Source organism: Zonotrichia leucophrys, chromosome 2, assembly GCF_028769735.1.
Source record: "Zonotrichia leucophrys gambelii isolate GWCS_2022_RI chromosome 2, RI_Zleu_2.0, whole genome shotgun sequence".
Taxonomy (NCBI): Eukaryota; Metazoa; Chordata; class Aves; order Passeriformes; family Passerellidae; genus Zonotrichia; species Zonotrichia leucophrys.
This window is the reverse complement of record NC_088171.1, coordinates 145039707-145060828: the sequence shown is the minus strand read 5'-3', so window position 1 is coordinate 145060828 and position 21122 is coordinate 145039707. Positions and strand designations below refer to the sequence as shown.

Genomic DNA, 21122 nt, shown 5'->3' with positions numbered 1-21122 from the left:
AGAGGGGTTTTTGCTCATGCTTTGGCCCTAGAAGTGCTTCATTACTGTTCACGTGCTTCTAGTTAAATTCTTCTTCTCCCTGAGACAGACAGAGTAGACTTGTCTTATTTTCCTTGATTAGTGAGAAGAGTCCATGGCTCATGCCTATTCTTGAAATGTACTAGAGCATTGCTTGGAAGAAATTTGGTTGAATCAGGCAAAATCTGATGAGGAGATAGTACATACACTGCTAAGCATTTCAATGACCTTTTCCATTCTTCAGGAAGGGGCTGGAAACCCAAAAGTTTATCTGTCCATAATAGAAACTTGTTACATAAAACTTGTACTAGTTTTATATCACAAAAATATTATTCATGCCAGGTGTGCTTCCCTTGAAAGTCATTAATTTCCCTCGAAAGAGTTTTGCTCCATGTTTCTGACTTACAAGATACAGATCTTTTTCTGGAACCTCAGAAAATCTATTCAGGTTCAATAAACTGCTGGATGTGCTACAGAATCACAGAATCATTTAGGTTGGAAAACACCTTCAAGGTCATTAAGTCCAGCCTTTGACTCATCATGATTTAGCCAACTACCCCACAGCACTAAGTGCCATGTACAGTCATTTCTTGAACACTTTGGGACCCTGGGTAGTCCAGATTTTAATAATCTGTGCTCACCTGTAAGAAATGCAGACTAAAACATTTGAAAAATTCACCTGTTAAGTAATGTTGTAAAAGAAGAGAAATGGGAAATACATGCTTGTGCATTCCCATGAGTCACATCAGGTGTCACATAGGGAAGAGCAGATATAAAACTGGAGCTTTTACAGGCCACAAATTTTCTTTGAAAGATGTAAAATGACTGTGTTTTCTGGGAATAGAAAGTATATCTGTTCATTGTTTTCCAGCAAGTTCTGTACAAAAAAGGGGAATTTTGGGGGGAATCTGTTGTAATTTTAGTAGTAAAACCTTCAGAAGGAAAAGTAGCAAATAATTTTCACAATTTAAAATAGTATGTAGATTAATTTTCATATAATGTAAAGAACTGAACTAACAGATGAAAGACCTTTTTGTTTTCATCAAGGATTTTGAATTCTTGCAGTTATACAATAGCAAATGTCATGGACTTGGTAGAATTTAGACATTATTGTAAGTGACATTCACAAGAAGATTATGGGGTGTTTTTCCCAAAAACTTTAAACCCTAGTAGTATTTTGGAAAATCTAATACCTGAAATTTAAGCTTGTGCTTTATAAATTGTGAAATTTTGAAAGAGCTATATGCTCTATTGTAGATTGATTCATTTATTTCTGTTTCATTTTGAAGACATTTGGACACTTCTTTACTTGATGTTGATGTGCAGCCAACTTACGTACGAGTACTGGTGAAGGGAAAGGTTTGTGATTTCTTATACATTCATTTTTAAATCAAGAGTTAATGTTTGCCATAGTTATTCAGTGAACTCTGGATCTGACTTCTCTAAGTTACCAATCATTTGCATCTATGCAGAGAGAATGTTCTTTCAATACCAGCATTATTTTGAAACACACATAAACTGTGGAAGTCCTAACCAGAAGATGTACAAAGCCTAAAATAAAATTTCACTTTCCTTCTCTCCTCTCTTCTTATTCTCCCCACACAGTGTAACATAATTCACTTTAGAAGAGAGCTTCCTAGTTGCCCTAGGCTAGAACTTAGCAATTTCACAATCTGGAATTTATAGCTGACAGAAACCAATGGATGTATATTCTTTTGGAAGGGCATTTAAAATGTCATTCCAGTTTTCTCTCTTCTTGGTGGTTTTAATTTTATCATCATTTTAGAAAAAAAAATTCCAAGTACTTCCACAGTAAACCAAAATCCCTATTTTTAACTGAGCCAACTGCATAAACAAAACTTGAGAATTGATTTATGTTGAAATAGACTGGATAATCTTTCTCTTTTAATTGCTAATATAAGTCAAGCATCATTGGTAACCTTCTTTAGAAATGCCACTTCAGGAATGGCAGCAGTTCAGGAACATACATCTGACTCTACTTGTAAGCAAAAGCTATTTAGCCTAATTTATTAGGTTTAGTAATACCATACATAAAGTGAAAGCATTTACACCTGCAGTATCCTTACAACCAAAGGATGTGATAGTGGTGGCCTTGTATTTGTTTTGTCCATGTAAAAGAAAGAAAAAAATATTTTAGCATGATATACTTTAATTCCATTTTGTTTGGTAGCCTTTTCAGCTTGTGCTCCCTGAGGAAGTGAAGCCAGATAGCAGCTGTGCTAAAAGATCACAAACAACTGGCCATTTAGTTGTCACCATGCCAAAGGTATGTAAAACAGGAGACATCACACAAAGGTCCTTAAATGTTGTGAGTACTTTGGGAATGTCTCTGAGTTACAGGTAACATCTGGCTTGCTAAAGATATGCAGTCTTGCCTTTCCCATCAGGGCATATTTCCCAAGAAAAGGAACATTGCATAAAGACAATTTAATTGCAGAGCCAAGCCTTAGTATTTAAAAACCCTCTAAAGGAACATATGAAAATCAGTATTAATAGAAATTTGTATTTCCTTTGCTTCAAACAGGATCAGCTTTTTATGTGCTAAAAGAGACTATGCAAAACATGCAGTATTATGCAAATGTCTAAGAAGATAGGATTTTTTAAATAAGGAAAATAAACCCATACCTACTATCTTTTTCCACTTGTGAAATAATAAGAACAAATCGTTTTATCACAACTTGTGTGGCACACATATATATGAAGGTTACATATTTGTCCAAATAAAGGGATCATGCACTACTCTCATTTCTCATGTGTTTGGAAAAAGAGTTGCTTTATGAATGAAGAGATCATTTTCCCTTCATGCTCTGCCTGGCTGGAAAGGATCCCCTGACCAGCTGTACAAACTACTGTGACCATAGAGCAGGAATGTTGTGGCAGCATGGTGTTTCAACTGAAACTGCTTGGATCAGGCAAGGAGCTGGAAGTTCTGGGGAGGTGGAGTTCCAGAGATGAGAATGGGTTGTATGGTGGGGTTCTGGATGCTGAGGGAGAAGTTAATCAACTGCAGCATCTTCTGCTGTTGCCTTGGGAGCATTGGGTTGCTTTTAAGGCCTCTGTAGGACATCTTATACTTCTGGCTTTTGGAATATGATAATCCTGCCCAGGGATAGTTACAGTGAAAAAACCATCTCTTGGTGCTCTAGGTCTTCTGGACTTCAGGAAATTTCTCTGTTGTGTAAGGGCAGGGGATATGTGTGGGTCCACCAGAGTATATCAAATGCATTTCCTTCTGAAGGAGGAAGCTATTTAGCTGAAATAGCTTCCCCTGCTCTATGGGGTTATTTTTTTTCTCTTTGTGCTCTGATTTAATTCTAAGACTATGCATCTAGTAGCTCTAACTTTTGTGGGTATTGCCTTTTATGTTCCCTTCTATAATCCAATCCCATACGATCTGTCTGTCCCTATGAGGACAGCCCCTCATGGAATCACAAACTGTCACTCTAGAATCAAACATGCATTTTTGCCAAAAACTGTAAGAATACTGAAAATTGTACTTAGTTAGTTAAGGTTTTCTGAATGTTCAAAATTCACTCAAATGAGAATTTATGTTTCCATAAATTTGTTTGAAAATGAGGCCTTGACATTTGTCATTTTGAATAGTGTAATTTTCAAATGTATATGATTTATTTTTGTTTAATAGTTACTTGTCTTTGCAGTTTTCTGTCCCATACCCTGCTTTTATTACTCATACATCTTGCTAGTCCCTTTGTGGATGATCAATGCCTTAGAAAATGTAAATATTTCCAAGTGTTTCTGGATATCTATTAACTCTGCTGCCTACCCATAAAATCATACCTAAATCAGCAAAATGAATAGTCTCTCTTCACACTGTGATTGAGAACTGCCTTTATTCCATTATTAACTTTATATTTAACCTACCTTGATATTTTAGCTACACCTACGTATTTTGCCTAGCCTGAGGCTCTGGAGCATACTTCCTCTCAGAATATGTGATTCTCAGATATTTGTAAAACATGAGGAGAGAGAAGCACTATGGAATAACTGGGTAGATGTCCTCAGCTTGGCCTTGGTTTGGTTAAAACTGCTTGAGTAGCTTGGGGATACATGAATGGAATGCTGCATGTTGTCAGTGGATTTTGGGAAGCAGCTTTGGAGAAAAGCAAAGTCTTGGTTGCCACATAGCTGAACGTGAGTCAGCAATATCCTCTTCTGTCAGGACCAGCTGTGTCCTGAGCAGCTTAGGAGCATGGCCAGCAGGTGGAGGGAGGCCATCCTCCCCCTTGTTCAGCCTTGGTGGGAGACACATGGAGTGGTGGGCTCCCCAGTGCAAGAGAGACATGGACCTGCTGGAGAGAACCCAGCAAAGGGCCACAAGGATGATCAAGGAATTGGGGCACCTCTCCTGTGAGGAAAGGCTGAGAGAGCTGGGACTGTCCAGCCTGGAGGAGAGAAGGCTCAAGGGGATCTCATCAATACACAGAAATACCCTAAAGGAAGAGTGCAAAGGGTCAGAGCCAGGCTCTTTTCAGTAGTGCCCAGTGACAGCCCCAGAGACAGTGGGCACAGACTGAAATGCAGGAGTTCCCCCTGAAGACCAGGAGACTCTGACTGTGAGGGTGACCAGGTGTCTGCACTGGTCACCCAGGGAGGTTGTGAATCCTCCATCCCTGGATATGTTCTAAAGCCATCTGGACATGGTCCTGGGCAACTGGCTCAAGTGGCTTGACCAGGGGGCTTGGATTAGATGATCTTCACAGGTCCTTGCCAATCTCCAGCATTCTGTGGTCCTGTGAACTTCATGGATTTACTGACAAAAGATGAATCTGTGTTACTTCATTGCAGTTGCATGTAAAGGATACTAATCTATTGTTCACTTTTTAATTGACTTTTTACATTCACAGAATCTGTTCTCTTCTCCTAGGACTGAAATGGAGTGCTCATTTGAGATTTTTGGGGCATAGTTCCTCTTCAGATAATCTCAAACCATACAAATTTTATCATTATGATTAATGGGATGTAATATAGGAAGAAAGGTAGATGAATAATGACTGACAACAGGAAAGCCAATAGATATTTTTCTTGCAGAATATTATGGCTGATTTTATCAATGCTTGAGAATACTGGTTCAAGATCAGCAACTTAATGGGAATTCCTCTTAGTAAAGTTAATAGGAAGAGCAGAATACATTCCATTTCTTTTAGGCTGTATCAGTGACAAGCTTAATGACTATATTACACTGTATTTTATCCTTTTTGTTTCTAAAAAACAGTTATCAAAATATTTTTTTTTTTTGCAGCTAGATAAATGGCCTAGCACATTCCTTACATAAGTGAAATGTCCACTAATCTAAAAATAGTCTCCTATAATAAGCTTCATGCAATAGTGTCCTAAAAATATCTCTCTCTTTTCAGTAACACAATAGAAATCTATCTGAATTCTAAGTGTTTTTCACTTGTTTTACTGAGATCCTGATCAGGTTAATAAACCTTTCTTCATTCATCTTCCAGCCTGTTTATAGTTCCCTAGTCTTTAAAAACAAAACCAAAACTTCTTTCCTTGCCTCTCTGATGAGCTTGTCACATCACAGATGTTGGAGATAGTAAATTCCACATGAAGTAAAAGAAAGGAATAATTTTCACATTCATTTCTGGGAACATATTTTTAACCATATTACATGCTACACAACAAATAACCACAGAATGGGTGCCTTTCTAAGGCAGTGTTTACCAACATTTTTTGGAAGGTCATCAAAAGAAACTGAAGGACACAATGTTCAGTGAAATAATATAGTGACACCTTTAAAGTGTAGTGTTTATACTGCAATAATTCTTTGTATGGAGATTTTACATGAGCAAGGTGTGGACAGTGACTACATTGTACATGCCTTGTGTTCTGGGAAAAATATTTGTGACATGAAACTTCTCCAATTTTGAACCTCTGTGCTTTGGCAGCATCATCTTTGCAGATGATGCAGGCAAATTAAAAAAAAATGGAAGGTTCTTTAATAGAATTTGACTAAAATTGGCATATTAAATAAATTATTTCATAAAATGTCATCAGTAGATTACACCAGCAGTTCAATTGCTGCCTCAGTAAAAGCATCAAACCCCAGTGTTATTAACAAGCAGGTTTTATTTAGGGTTTTGAGACATTCTCTGTCATGTTTGAAAACTTTCTTTTTCTAAGTTTAGTGAGTCAGAGAGTAAAATTTGGACTTTTGATCAATTCTTTATTATATTACCAGCCTCAAATGAATGCTGACAGCTTTTTATTGCCTGGGATTTCAAAAGAGATTAGAAATTTAAAGATCAATGAGAGTTAGATTGCTTAATTAATCTAAAAATAGGAGTAGTGTGTATTATGCATGTCAGTTTTATTTGATAGAATTACTTCATATAATTCTTACTTATCTAGGTATGGTAAATGTGGTAATATTTCATTATCATCAAAGGCATGTGGAGACACAGCTCTGGAACCCTAGAAATCTAATAATCTTTCAGCATAAATGTGTTTCAGGGAAAATCTGTTTCCTCAAATTCCCGCTGTAGAATAAGAAAGCCATTGTAGGAAAAAAAAGATGGACTGAAACTATGAATAAAAATACGGCTTTTGCATATTCCTTCTGTTTTCTCAAATACACTCCAGAGTTTTTTTTTAAACATCTCTATCTAGAATCCTTTGATACTGATCTCAAAAGGGGTCATTTTCTGTTTTCTAATTAATCATAGAATCATAGGATAGGCTGGGTTGGATGGAACACATCAGGATCATCAAATCCAACTCCTCACACCATGTGCCTGAGAGCATTGTCAAAGTGCTTCTTGAACTCTTTCAGGTGTTACTACTTCCCTGGGAAGCCTGCTCCAGTGCCCAAACACCTTCTGGGTAAAGAACCTTTTCCTGATATCCAGCCTTAACCTCCTCTGGCACAACTCCAGGCATTCCCTTGGGTCCTGTCACTGGTCACCTGAGAGAAGAGATCAGTGCCTGCCTGTCCTCTTCCTCTCATGAGGATGCTGAAGATCTCAATGAAGTCTCCCCTCCATCTCCTCTAGGCTGAAGAGACCAAGTGACCTCAGCCACTCCTCATACAGCTTCTCCTCCACACCCTTCACCATCCTCATGGCCTCCTTTGGATGCTCTCTCATATCTTCATGTCTTTTTTATATTGTGCTGCCCAAAACTGTACACTAAAATGTAAATACTAGAAATCATAGTATTAGTATCATAAATATTAGTATCTTAGAATAACTTTCAGAAAGCTTCATTATATTGATTTAGTCAATTTTTTAATATACCACAGGCTTCAAATTTCACATTGTTATCTTTCTACTGAGGCCAAAGTAGGCAAATCCTAACCCTTCCATAAGTTCCAAGGTCAGTTCTTGTCAGGGATGTATTTTCTTAGGAGTGCAGAATCAGCATGTTTCTCCACCGTCCTTGATGGTGTGCTCTAAGGACAAAGAAAGAAGCACAAGTCTCAAGGCGATCAGCAGAATGAATTTCTGTTAAAAAAAAAGAATATTTGAAAAGCGGGAAGGCAGAAATAAACAAGGCTTTCTTTCTGTCATCAAAGCATATACAGAACCAGAGGGATTCAGCCTCTTCACACTGATTCCCAGAAACAGATGACTGAAGCTACAGACTGTCTTTATATAATTTGGGGTTCAGAGTGGAGACTAAATTCACAGTGAAGGGCTTCTGGAACAGACTGCTCTCAAATCAGTTGGACTGTGAAACAGTGAATAACATGAACTATTTGGTGTAGTTCCTGTTCTTCCTCCTTTCAGATGTTTCAGGGATGCCTCTCCCATGCTGTTGTTATGAAGGGAAAGAGATCCTTTTACAATGAGATACCCTTTTGTCAATAACACATCTTCCAAAAAATCATGGTGGATGTGTTTTCTTTGAGAAGGGGAATCCCTCTGGACTTTGAACCTAAGTTTCTGTTTTAGCAAAGGAGCTGAAGGAGTTTGTGGTCACTTGTCATTTGAGTAGGGAGAAGTCCAGATTGCAGCTGATTTTTTAATAAAAATGTCAGAACAAGTACTTGGACACCAGAACCAAAATGAAATCAGTAATGTGCATTATTAACATGGTGCTAATCAAGATTGTATATATTTAAACACAAGTAGATGTATATATTTAAAGACTCTTTTATGTATAATTATATAAATGTTTGACTATATTTCCATTCAGATAATTTGGTTTAACTTGCCTTATGTCTGTGTTTCATGCTGAGTGAAGAGTGGTAAAATGTAACAGAAAGAGTAAATGTCACAAGAGAAAATTTATGCAGACACTCACAATTTTCTATTTTTGAAAGATTATTTAAATGCTTGCGAGCAAAAGTGTCAACTTTTATGAGAATTGTGTTTTGTCTATTTTTATTTTAGGCTAAAGAAATAATCCTGGCTAAGCAAAAAGTTTCAGCTTCAATTAAACATTCTGACTGCAATACACAGCAAAAAGCCACAAGAAGGTAATTCCTTCTTATCTTCTGTATCAGTTTTTTTTTATCAGTGTGTTATTCTCATGCCAGAATATGTACTTATTTTATGTTATTGTTGAAAATATGAAAATATTGATTAGTGGAGAGTAAAAGTATGTCTAAAAGTTTTAGATTAATAACCTGTCTGGTGCTGTTTATTAAAAAGTGATCTCCTTCAATACCAGAGCCAAATATCCACTTATTTTTGCGTATCAGTTTTTTTCGATCACCTCATTCAGGTTGTTAACTAGTATATGCTAAAACAAAATCACCTACTGAGAATGGCCTCTGCAGAGCTCCTTGCTATGGAACTCAACTCTGGAAACCTTGTAGAAAACAATTATTTTGAATCTGTCTCATGAATGTATTTTCTTACTGTTATACAGGTTAATCTACTGCTTTTGTAAATAGCTTCTAAAAACAATTCTGTAAGGTCCTGTAACCCAGATCCATCCTATCAAATATGATATCAACTTGAAATCTTGTAATTAATGACTGCCGAAAGCAAGTGAATATCAGTGATGCACTATTTTCTGTTTTAACCCTTAGCAAATGCTACTGTAGATAGACAGTGGGGTTCACGAACACTTGGCCTAAGTACAAACACCATGATATATGTTTTAATCTTCCTTTTCCTTTTGCTATAGCCAATGATAATCATACCAGAATAAGATATTCTAACAACAAAGTCCCTTAAGCGGTTTATCCATTTATATTTCAAGTGTTGCACTTGTTTCCTTGTTTGATTTCATTGTGTTGAATCTTGGTAAAAAGGCTAAGGAGTTAGTAAAAAATGACATTTTGGATCTTGGCTGTTCTTGGTTTTATTATTTAGGACACTGGTAAAATGGTTCTGCAAGAGTCAGTTGTTATTAATTCTACTTTTAGTTTTTAATTTCTAAGAAAAATCAGTCCTTAACTTCTTTTCTTGATGATCTGCCTTATGAGAAGATGAGAGGGCACCTGCAAGAATTGCTTGAGGTTTCTAATGAGCCCCAAGGACTGTACCCTTTCCTTGGGCAGCAGTCATTACAACAGTACATCAGTCTGATTACAGAGTATTTGAAATATTGCAGAAGGTCTAGGTAAAGTGGAGGATACTTACTCTCCATTATACTTGCAAAGTCATGGAAAGAGTCAGGTGAAGCCCCTGGTAACTGGAAAAATGGAAATATTGCATCCATTTTAAAAAGATTAGAAACAAGGACGCTAGGAATTTGATTGCAATTGGAGGAGAAAAAAAGCAAATGTAGGATATTTAGGATACTTAGTGAATAAAAGATAATGGACCGGCATTATATCAGGTGCAGTGCAAAGGACGAAAACATGCTCAAACTATGCTCACATATGTTTCAGAAAGAAGGGGAAAAATCAAGGAGGAAGACACAACTTGGAGGGGAAGGAATGAGGGACATGCCATGCATATTTTGGGAAAAATAAAAAAAAAAAAAAGTCTTGCCCAAAGTCAAAGCCATCAAAACAATATTCCATCAACTGCAGGCAGATGAAGCAAAGCCTCCCGAAATCGATCCCCGTTGAAGGCCAAAGTAAATAGGAAGGACTTACAAACACTCTGGAACCGAGATTCCATTGAGGAATTGGAATTGGAGGAGAAAAAAAAGAAATGTGGGAAATTTGGGACATTTAGTGACTACAAGATAATGGACCAGGATTCTATCAGGTGCAGTGCAAAAGACAAAAACATGCCAAAATTAGGCTCCCAGATGTTGCAAAAGCAGGGAAAATAGTCCAGTAGGAAGACACAACTTGGAGGGGAAGATATGAGGGACATGCCAGGGATACATAGGAAAAAAAGGAAAACTCAAAAAATCTTGCTGAAAGTCAAAGCCATGAAAAGACATGGCATGCCATCTAGTGCAGGGACATGCCCCAAAGATTCCTCTATTGGTCCCCATTGAAACCGCAAGATTCCCTTTCCCTTCCCAAATGAAATTTCACTTCCTTTCGGGAAGGGAAAGGGAATCTTGCGAACCTGAAAAGAAAGGCTAACAAACACTCTGGAAAGGAGATAGGATCAAATGAAATGCAATTGAAAAAAAAGCAGAAAATCGGGAGATTTAGTGCCTTCAAGAAATCGTTTGGGAGGAAATGAGCTGCAGTGCAAAGGACCAAAACATGCCCAAACTCTGCTCCCAGATGTTGCAGAAGCAAGGGAAAAAGTCAAACAGGAAGACACAACTTGGAGGGGAAGATATGAGGGACATGCCCTGGACACTTTGGGAAAAAAATAAAAAACAACAAAAATTCTTGCCCAAAGTCAAAGCCATCAAAACCATATGCCATCAAGCCCAGGCACATGCAGTAATGCCTGCCCAAATCGATCCCTGCTGAAAGCCAAAGTAAATAAGAAGGACCTACACACACTCTGGAATGGAGATTCCATCCAAGCAATTGCAATTGTGGGAGAAAAAAAAGAAATGTGGGAAATTTGGGACATTTAGTGACTATAAGAAAATGGACCGGGATTCTATCAGGTGCAGTGCTAAGTACCAAAACATGCCAAAATTAAGCTCACAGATGTTGCAAAAGGAAGGGAAAACTCAAGGAGGATGACACAACTTGGAGGGGAAGGAATGAGGGACATGCCATGCATATTTTGGAAAAAAAAGAATTAGGAAAATCTTGCTCCAAGTCAAAGCCATCAAAACCATATGCCATCAAGTGCCAGCACATGCATCAAAGCCTGCCCAAATCGATCCCCGTTGAAGGCCAAAGTAAATAAGAAGGACTTACAAACACTTTGGAATGGAGATGCCATCCAAGCAATTGCAATTGGAGGAGAAAAAAAGAAATGTGGGAAAAAAAAAAAATATATATTTCCCTAAGTCAAAGCCATCAAAACCATATGCCATCAATGCCGGCACATGCAGCAAAGCCTGCCTAAATCGATCCCTGCTGAAAGCCAAAGTAAATAAGAAGGTCTTACCAACGCTCTGCAATGGAGTTTCCATCCGAGCAATTGCAATTCGAGGAGAAACAAAAACAAATGTGGGAAATTTGGGAAATTTAGTCACTACTAGAAAATGGTACGTGATCCTATCACTTGCAGGGCAAATGAGCAAAACATGTCCAAACTATGCTCACAGATGTTGCAGAAGCAAGGGAAAAACGTCAAACAGGAAGACACAACTGGGAGGGGAAGATATGAGGGACATGCCATGGATACATAGGTAAAAAAGAAAAAATCAAAATATCTTGCTCAAAGTCAAAGCCATGAAAATGAATGACATTCCATCTAGTGCAGGTACATGCACCAAAGATTCCTCTATTGGTCCCCATTGAAACCGCAAGATTCCGTTTCCATTCCCAAAAGTAAATGAAATTTCCTTTCCATGTCAAGCACACTCTTAGCACGTTTGTTTGTGCCTCCAAGCTGTGCGGTGCAGTTCACATTCCAGAAGGGGTGATGCCATCCAAAGGGATGTGGACGAGCTTGAGGAGTGGGTTCATGTGAATGTCATGGTGTTTAACAGGTTCAGATATGGTTTATCAGCTCTGCTCTGGTTAATGGAGTATAAAAACATCAACTGCTTTTGCAATATGTCCCAATGCACTAGAAATGCAAGGTGGTGTACATGGGCTAGGACAGCCTCTGGTATAAACAAAGGCTGAGAACAGAAGGGATTGAGAAGAACTTGAGGATACTCTTGAATGAAAACCCGGACATGAGCAGGCATTGTGCCTTTGCAGGCCAGAAATCCAGCCATGTCCTGGATGGCATCAAAAGCAGCATGGATAGCAGGCTGAGGGAGGGGATTCTCCCTCTCTGCTCTGCTTTCCAAGACCCCACCTGGAGTTCTGCATCCAGCTCTGGGATCCTTGGTAAAGACATGGATCTGCTGGAGCCAGTCTAGAGGAAGGCCACAAAAATTATCAGAGGACTGGAGCACCTCTCATATGAGGAAAGGCTGAGAGACTCTGTGTCCTTCAGTCTGGAAGATAAGGCTTCAGGGAGACCTTCTAGGAGCCTTTCACACTAAAAAGAATCTTGTAGAGAATATGGGGACAGATTTCAAGGCATAATTGTCTTAAAGTAAAAGAGGGAAAATGTATAAGAAATAATTGTGTTATGAGGGGGGTGAAACACTGGCACCAGCTGTCCGGAGAGGTGATGGAGGCCCCACCCCTATAAACATTCAAGGTCAGGTTGAATGGGATTTACTTGAGGATGTGCCTTACTCATTGCAGAGGGGTTGGACTGGATGATCTGTGAATTTCCCTTCCAACCCAAACCATTCTGTGAGTCTATTTTACGATACTTCTTTGCAAAAAGAATGGTGTTTTTCCACAGAAATGCAGCTAAATCTTTAAATGCATTACAAGAAAATAAGTTAAAGAAACAATTTGTGGACTAGGAAATTGGTTCTAGGGTTTTACGTTCCTTAGAACTCTCTGCCTTTAGTTTTGGCTGCATAATAAACATTTAAATAATAATGGGAGCATGGAGGTAATTGTGTGAAATGGTGCCCTTTCCTGCCAGCTGATGAACTACAGATATTCTGTGGCATAGTGAAATTCCAAAAATTTGTGTTTGATTTCTGTGCAGTTTTAATAATATGCTTTCTGCAGATTTTGAGGGCTAAAATATTACAGGAATATATCCCACAAAAGTCGAAGTAGGAAAAGAGTCTTTGAATTACAGTTCTTTCTAAAAATAGCATGTTTTGACCTCTTTAGCTGAAAAGTCGCTGACTAGCCAGATGTTAAAAATTTGCTGAATTGTTGTCTCTTAGATTACAGAAGAACATTCATTACAGTGATTATACTTGACAGCTACAGATGTCTTAGCTAAATGCTGTCAGACATATAATCTGCCAAACTGTAATGCAGAGCTTTAAATCTCTTTAACTCTTGTTAGCTAGATTACATGATGATACTGTCATTACTTCTGCAATGTATGAGAGATTTCTTTTGTGACTGTGTACAAAACTGTATGTGGAACCTTCAAAGAGGCAAGCTTCTGTAAAAGGAATTATGCTGATCTATAATATTCAGACTAATATAAAAATAATAGACTGATCTGTTCTATTTACAAAGCCTCCATTAATGCAGTAGCTGGGTGTGCCATTCCTTACTGGAACTGGCCTCACAGTTCAGCTGTATGATACCAAAGCTGAGATCTTCATAGCTGCATAGAGGAAATTCAGAGGTAGGTAGAAACCGACTTTTCTGAAATTGTACTGGAAATCTTAAAAGTAACAGTTACGTAAAGTCAACAATCCTGGTCTCATACCTTCAGCTTTAGACTATTCTTCCTTTAGCATGTTGGAGAAGAAAAAAATTAAACACAAAATGTCTCTAAATGTAAATATACACACATTTGAGTTCCTCCAGTAATTAAATATTCTTAGGAATACAACCTTTTTTCTTTAATTTTTTGAGTTTTCTTCTTTTGCTTTTATTTTGTTTTCTATTACTGTAAATCTTTATATACAGAGAGGTTGAGAAATGTAGCCAGAGAATGGTTTAATTTGGAGAGGCAGAGGAATGGAGTGGCAACTTCTGCAGAGTTAAAAACCAATCAGCAAGTTCTGATCTATACACATCTTTTTTACTGAAATAAGGAATGCAAGGTAGAGGTGATTCCTATCTTAGTAGTTCAGGCATTGCAAATCTGACTGCCCTAAGTGTCTTTTCCCCTCTTAGCTATCCAGGAGTGCACTGGGTGACCAAGCCAGCACATGCTCTACAGAATACCATGTAATATATTTGTCTGGAAATCTGACTTACATTCTACTGGAATTAGTTCTTAGTGGCAGTGAATAATGTTTGGCTTTTGGCAATTTTTTGTTTAGTTTTGTTTTGTTTTGTTTAGTTTGGTTTGGGGTTTTTTTCATCTGAATTCTTAAGGAGAAAAAAAGGAAAAATATGCTGCTGGGTTGTCCACCTCTGTATGCTGGTGAGCCCATAAATGCCTCTGAACAGTTTCAGACGAATTTCACTAATTGTGAGAGACATAAAATATATAAAATTACCTGTCATTTGTATTGAACTTGAGACTGAGAAAACTTGAATGGTTTTAATTACTGTATTGGATTTTAATTCTAATCTTTTTCTAGCAAACATGTCATGATAAGACTCATTAACAGAACTTCTTTTATGGTGTGCAGTTTCAGTGATAAACAAGCATTACTTTACTTTTCTTGGAGAAGTAAAGTCTTGGAGAAGGTTATAGTTGAGCTTTTCTTTGTTTGTTAACAAATAAAGAATAAAAGAGTGATTATTTCAAAAATTCTCTACAGCCATCTCACTTGAGATATAAGTGTTGGTGAATATGAAACCTACTACAACGCTCTATTTTACTGGATGACCCTGATTTAGCTTGGTTCATTTTGGTGGAGAAGAGGCAAAGAAAAAATTTGTGGGAAAAATTGTAGATCTAAGAGTAAGAATCTTTCTTTGGGAGTGAGAAGTTCTAATTTGATTTCTTGAAGCAGTCCTTGTGAAGTGTCAGAATAATGCCTTTCCACAGAATGAATGGCTGAAAATCTCTCCCAGTCTGAAATTCCTACAGCTTACACAGAGGAATGTGATGGGTTGGAGGGGAGAGAGCTCTGTGTTGTGAAGAGAAATACAGTAGAACAAAATGAGTCATTTCCTCAGGATTGGGAAGGGAGGTGAGATGAGGTCAGAAACTGATTGGTGTTGCAGACAAACTGATCTGAAAGAGCTGCAACAGTATTTATGGGATCTTTCAGAACCCAAATTCTCAGTGTCTATACCAAGCACAAACATTTCAACATGAAGAAAGACAAGTGCATCTGAATAGTGGCCTGAATGACAGATAAGTAAATGTGTGCAAAGATCACAAATGACAAGTCAGTTATCAGTTCTATTGAGATGTAATGCCTTTGATAAATACCTGGGATTAGATCACAAATCTTTAGAGCAGAACACTTTGCAGAATTAATATTTTCTGGTAATGGAATTTGCTATCTGTCGTGAAGACATTGAGAACTTTTAGAATGCAAGTAATATATGGGAAAGGAGGAGTCATAGGAACTGTAATTCAGTTGGCTTCTTAACCAGAAACTGTAGTCAGATATGACTAAGCAACATGTTAAAATGCTTTTTACTCAAATTAATCTGGAAGGATGGAGTTATTTGCATTCTCATAGAGGCCTGGAGCTAATCAAAGTAGAGGGTGTACATCTCCATCGTTTGTCTAATTAGGAGAACAAAAGGGGGGGTTCCTCAGAAGTTATTTGAAAATTAATTTGCACACTGGCATCTGATAATCCTTGACTATAATAAAGGTGAGAAGGCTTCAGAAATGTGCCCTTCTGGAGGAAGCATTCTCGAGAGAACACTTCAGTTAGTTCCTGATCACTGCAGTCTGAAGTTATCTTTGGTTGTGCAGATGGGACAAGGACAAAAGTCTGAGGACAGAAATGGACTTAAAAGTTGTTTTCTAACATTCTATAACTTTGAAAAAACTTTGTTAGAATAAAGTATGTTTTCAGTATATGTTTCCCAAATATTTAAGGATTTCAAGTTTGTCTGACAAATATAACAATGAAAGGAGAGAAAATAAAATTATATTATAGTCACATATAGAAATTCAGAGTCAATTTGCATATTGCAGGTATTGGAGCATTTTTCTTGCTTGCAGACAAGAGCAGTTCAAAATTTAATATCTTGAAGTGATTATTCAAAAGAAGGAAAGGGATGGAACAGTGAAGTTGAAAATGTCACAATGGCTATAATTTTCTAACTTTTCAAAACATGGACATTAGTAATATACATATTCTCATATGTAAACAATATTCTGGGTAAACAGTATTCTCAGTCTGATGAATCCTATTCATGAAATATATTTGCCTTTTAGAACACAATGGCCTAGATATCATCAGCCTTTTCTTTATCAGAACATTTACCACTGTTTTGCTAGTTATTCTTCACTGTTGTTTTGTCCTTGAGAGAAGCATCTGATTCTACCAGTATTCATGTCTTCCCACTGATTCTGAAGGCTCCAATGACAGCTTCATTCCAGATTACACACATATACAGAGATTTAAAAGGTCTCTTAAACAATGAAAGAGGAATTAATTTTCCAGGTACTTAAAAAACCATAATTATTTGCTTAGATTACCTAGTAGATTTTTTCTAAGCTTATAATTTCAAAAATTAAGACCAGAGTATGACAAGTGTCCTATGTTCACCACCAGTTTTTAACACACCTAAATAAAGAATTGTCTTTCTCTAAGCTCTCAAATAAGATGTCATTCCATATACTGGAATCACTCTATTTTTTTATTCAAGAAAAGCATTTATTAGTACTTTGACTAGGATGATAATGATTTTTTGTCCTGTTTCATTCACAGTGTTAAAAGATTTGAAAAAGTGCCTCTTCAAAGCAGTTGGTTGTGACTCCTAAATATCTTTATATTTATGTCCTGACACCAGAAAGGAAACTTTCAGTCACATGCCAATAACCATATATTCTGGATCAAAGATATGAGAAATCTCTAGCAATCTAAATTTTATTGAAATTCAGAAGTTGACAGAGGGAAATATAACTGTCAAGTAATTTAAATATCAAGTATGGGGATTAAAGACTGTGTAAATAAAAGTGTAAATTATCAAGAAATACCAAATTATCAGATATGCCATATGTCACACACCAGATTGTTCAGCAGGCTGCTATAGACGCAAAACTTTCTTTTTTATGGAGTCTTCTAATTTTAATTTATTAAAAGCCTAATCAAACTGTATGGAGGTAGAAATAGCCTTTCAAAGGGAAAAAAATATCAGGAGGAAATAAAGGTTTTAATTTATTTTTGTGCGGAGCTCTAGTGTTTGAACATAATTTTTTTAGGTAGAGAACACTCAGCAGCAGGTAGGAGTGCCAAAAACTGTGAATTTTATCTGTTTTTAGACCTGAACTTGAAATAGTTTGCAAACACTGAGATTTTCGGGTATGTTCTGTAGCTGGTCCTTCAAGGAGTATTTTTGTTTCCATAACAGCTGTTTTACCATTGCTCATGGAAGAGCTTCAGCAACAAGATTGTTTTTATTCTGTTAATTACATGGAAAAACTTGTTCTTTCTTCAAAAAATGATCAGGTGGTTACCCTTGACCTCATCAATCCCCAGCCTCTTTTGCATGGTTGCATGATGAGAGCATCAGATCTGTGCTGTAGCTGCACTGGGTTCAGCCTGGCAGAGTCTTGCTGTCAGTCAATTGTTGTATTGTGGTACCTGGGGTAGCACTGGGGAGCTTTACTAAACACGTATAGAGGGTTTGATCGTGTTCATGTAAGTACATGAAAACCACCTCCTTTCTGGAAAAATTCACTGTGCTTGATTCTCAGTCTTACCTGTTGCCTGTTGTTAACATACTTTGAGATTACATGTGATGTTGCAAAATTGAGAATGCAATTTTGAGAATTGCATTTATGATGCAATAACCTTGTCATAGCTTGTTGATGTGGATTGTTACTTATGACACTCACTGTGAATTCAATTCCGGAATGCTGAAGTTTATTCTCCTACTAAGCAATAAGATATTCAAACTCCATTATTGTGTTTTCATGAATGACAATTTGTACAATTTTAGAGTTGTTGAACAAATGTGAGCTACCACTGCTAATTGAAATACTTCAATTTAAGGAAGTTCTTTTCTAGCATGTGATGGAGGCACAAGCTGAACCTAATTTATTCTCATGTTTATGCTTTTTAGCTTTTTCTGAGGTGCCTCAGATTAGTGATAAATGATTAGTTTAAGGGTCTGCTCTCTTTGTGATCTCACCAACAGCTAATGATAAAGTGATTCCAGGTCACAGCACATTTTGTAAATTACACAGGAAACTAAAATGCCCTTTACTTTTGGGGAGATGAACATTTTTCAGCATGTTGCCACAAATGAACACATTTTTGTTTCATTTAATAGTATAGTGCAATATCAGAAAAAAAAATCTAGCTTTTTAAATTGAAGAATTTTTTAGGGTAAAGAAATAAAACTTTTCTTGTATTTGTTTTCATTACCCATAAAATTCTACTCGGAGTAATTTTTGCTTATGCTGCTATTGGAAAAGATTTATGCAGGTTATTAAAGCATCTAGCTTCTCTGGCTGTTTTCTGCTCAGAAAAAGTGATCAAATTATTCTTTTAGTACAAGATAAACCTAGTGGCATAGAGCTGAAAGGGGTGGTTAGGCTGGTGACTGCCTCTTGTGGAGCTCCTGCCTTCCTCAGCATGGCACAGAGGAGGAGGAGCCCTCCCGTGAGCCCCTCTGCACCTCTGCTCCAGTGGGACAGAGACCCTGCCCTAGTGAGGGCTGGGATGCCTGCTCACATCTCCCACAGCCTTGATGGAGAAGCACTGGCACAATCTGGAAGCTGCCCTGCAAAACTCTCCCTGTTTTAACAACTAAAGATGGTGTATTTTCAGTTTAAAATCTTTAACTGTGCTTTATATTCGAATTTTCATTTTCTGTGTTGTCATCCATAAAATGCATTCTGTCACGCAGTGACTTTGCCTCCCCCTTGTTTGTTCTATTTCTAAGGAGCCTTTCTGATCTCCTGGGTAAACAATTTTCTCACATCTCTGAAGGATGAGGCACTGTCTTTTCTAATGCTGAGCTGGGAGCTGTGACTCAGTATAAAATGGAGTACAAAGATGTACAAATCATGTTCTAATTTGAAGAAATTAAGCATAATTGTACAATTAAATTTCCATTTTGCCATTTTTTCATGTAAACAGTTACAAATTGCATGAAAGCAGGTTAGATTTTTTCCATTTAATCACTGAGCTCCTCTCTTAAAAATAAACAATGAGATTAAATGCTGCAAGACAGAGAGTATGTTTCAAATCTTTGATCATCATGTGATGTGGATAGATTACCTTAATGAGTGGCCAGTACACATTTCTAAGTGTCATCTGAAAGAGTATCCCTAACAGCAATAGAATATGAAAATTGTATTAAAACTCTGACTTTTCTTATAATTTAATTTATTTTTTAATAATAAAAACATGGTGAGGAGTCATGTTGCCAAAATACAAAAATTAGCTGATCAAGGCAGATAAGTTCCTAAAATTATATTTTCTCTATAAATGCAAGTATTTCTGTTTTCCAAAGATGGACCTGTCACCTGGAAATTAATAGACAGTAAGTGGGAAGGAACTGTGCAAAAAGGAACAGAAAAAAAAAAGAATAAAAAAAAAGTTGGATTTAAAAAAAATCTTACATCAAAAGCCAGTGATTTGTACTGTGATACCAGCAGTCACCATGTTCTGATATAAAGGGAATTATAGCTATCTAAAATTAACTTTTGAAGTTGGAGACTAGAGATTCTTCTGTACAAAATCTTAGAGATTTTGTATTACTTTCATGTGTTTGCACTTAGGGTTTTTATTTAGCAATCAATTCTCAAGTTAGAAGAACTCTTAACCCTGGTTTAATTGGACTCAGTAACAACCCTCATACCATGTGTTTATAGGCAGGCACCCAAAATAGAACCATAGAATCACATAATAAATTCAAACAGTTCTCCTATATTTGACACTCAAATTATGTTTTTTTCTGTTTATTTCCCTCTTGTCTCAGGAGTGGACAAGTTGAGAAGTTGGAAGTGGATCCTAGTAAATATTCATTCCCTGATGTGACAAAGATAGTCCAGGAAAAGGAACGAACTGGACAGGGACCTATAAAGCTCCAACCACAGAAAGTTACTGAGGCTAAGAAGAGCTCCTATGATTTTGAAAATAATGAAGATGTTCCTCCCTTAATTTGAAACATTGTAAAATATCCCCTCTATAAGTAATGAGAATGTTTGTGTTGAATTCATGACCCCATGTATAAATAAAATAGAGCTGAAGTTGGGAATAACATTACATTTCCTATCAGTAACTTTTTTATGCTGGTGTTTTCTGCTAGTTAGTTTTCTGTTAGTATATTGCTATATAAATTGTTTTTTCTACATTGTTTACTTAGTAGCTCTGAAATTAGAATTGGGCCTTATATCAGAGATTGTAATTTCTTCAAACAATTTACTGTCTGTGTTGAGAGATGACCCAATACTGTAGAAAAAGAGAAAAGGAATGAATAAAGCACTTTTAACAAGAGTTAGGATTTTTCTCATTAAACTAAGGATAAGAAAAATCTCTGTGTACTCCTTCAGTGTTTTCATTTTCATAACAGACAACAGTAGAAGAAAAGGGTATGGTTGGAGTGAGAGATATTGCTGTAATCTACCATTCATGACTCAATCTTCAGCATAATGCACAACTCCTGGATTCTGGAGCTTTCCTAATAATCCCACTTCTTGAAGATTTTGGGAAAAAATAAAGAGAAACTTCAGGGAAAAAAGTAAGTTGAGTGACCTACATTACCTTGTTTATGCATTTGTAATTGTTTATAATGGAAGACTTCATTTGCAAGACAAAATACTTCAGATTAAAATCAGCTTTTGCTTTTAGTCAAGGGCAAGCAAGGTCAGGAAGAATCAAACAATATTTTCTGGTTAAAACTTATTTTCATCCTCAATATAGAAGATTAATGAGTTGCAGTATAACTGAACACTGTCTAAGCTCAGATAGTGCCCACAGTATCCTCAGCACAGTCACATTGATAACACAGCCTTTGAAAGTGCTGTGTCCCTAATTGT

The 21122-nt window shown here is 36.9% G+C and overlaps 1 protein-coding gene across 2 annotated transcripts in view; it reads left to right on the top strand.

The window, feature by feature from the left end:
* The window catches only part of LOC135443406 (dynein axonemal assembly factor 11-like), a 52121-nt gene extending 31507 nt beyond the window's left edge, over positions 1-20614 (top strand). The window contains exons 9-12 of one of the 2 annotated variants that reach the window (XM_064703624.1): positions 1308-1377; positions 2210-2305; positions 8400-8485; positions 20063-20614. In XM_064703624.1, coding sequence (XP_064559694.1) covers positions 1308-1377; positions 2210-2305; positions 8400-8485; positions 20063-20249 — 439 coding nt within the window. In that variant the 3' untranslated portion in view covers positions 20250-20614. The remainder of the gene's footprint in view (positions 1-1307; positions 1378-2209; positions 2306-8399; positions 8486-20062) is intronic. The other variant, XM_064703625.1, reaches the window with a different exon arrangement.
* The last annotated feature ends 508 nt before the right edge of the window (positions 20615-21122 follow it).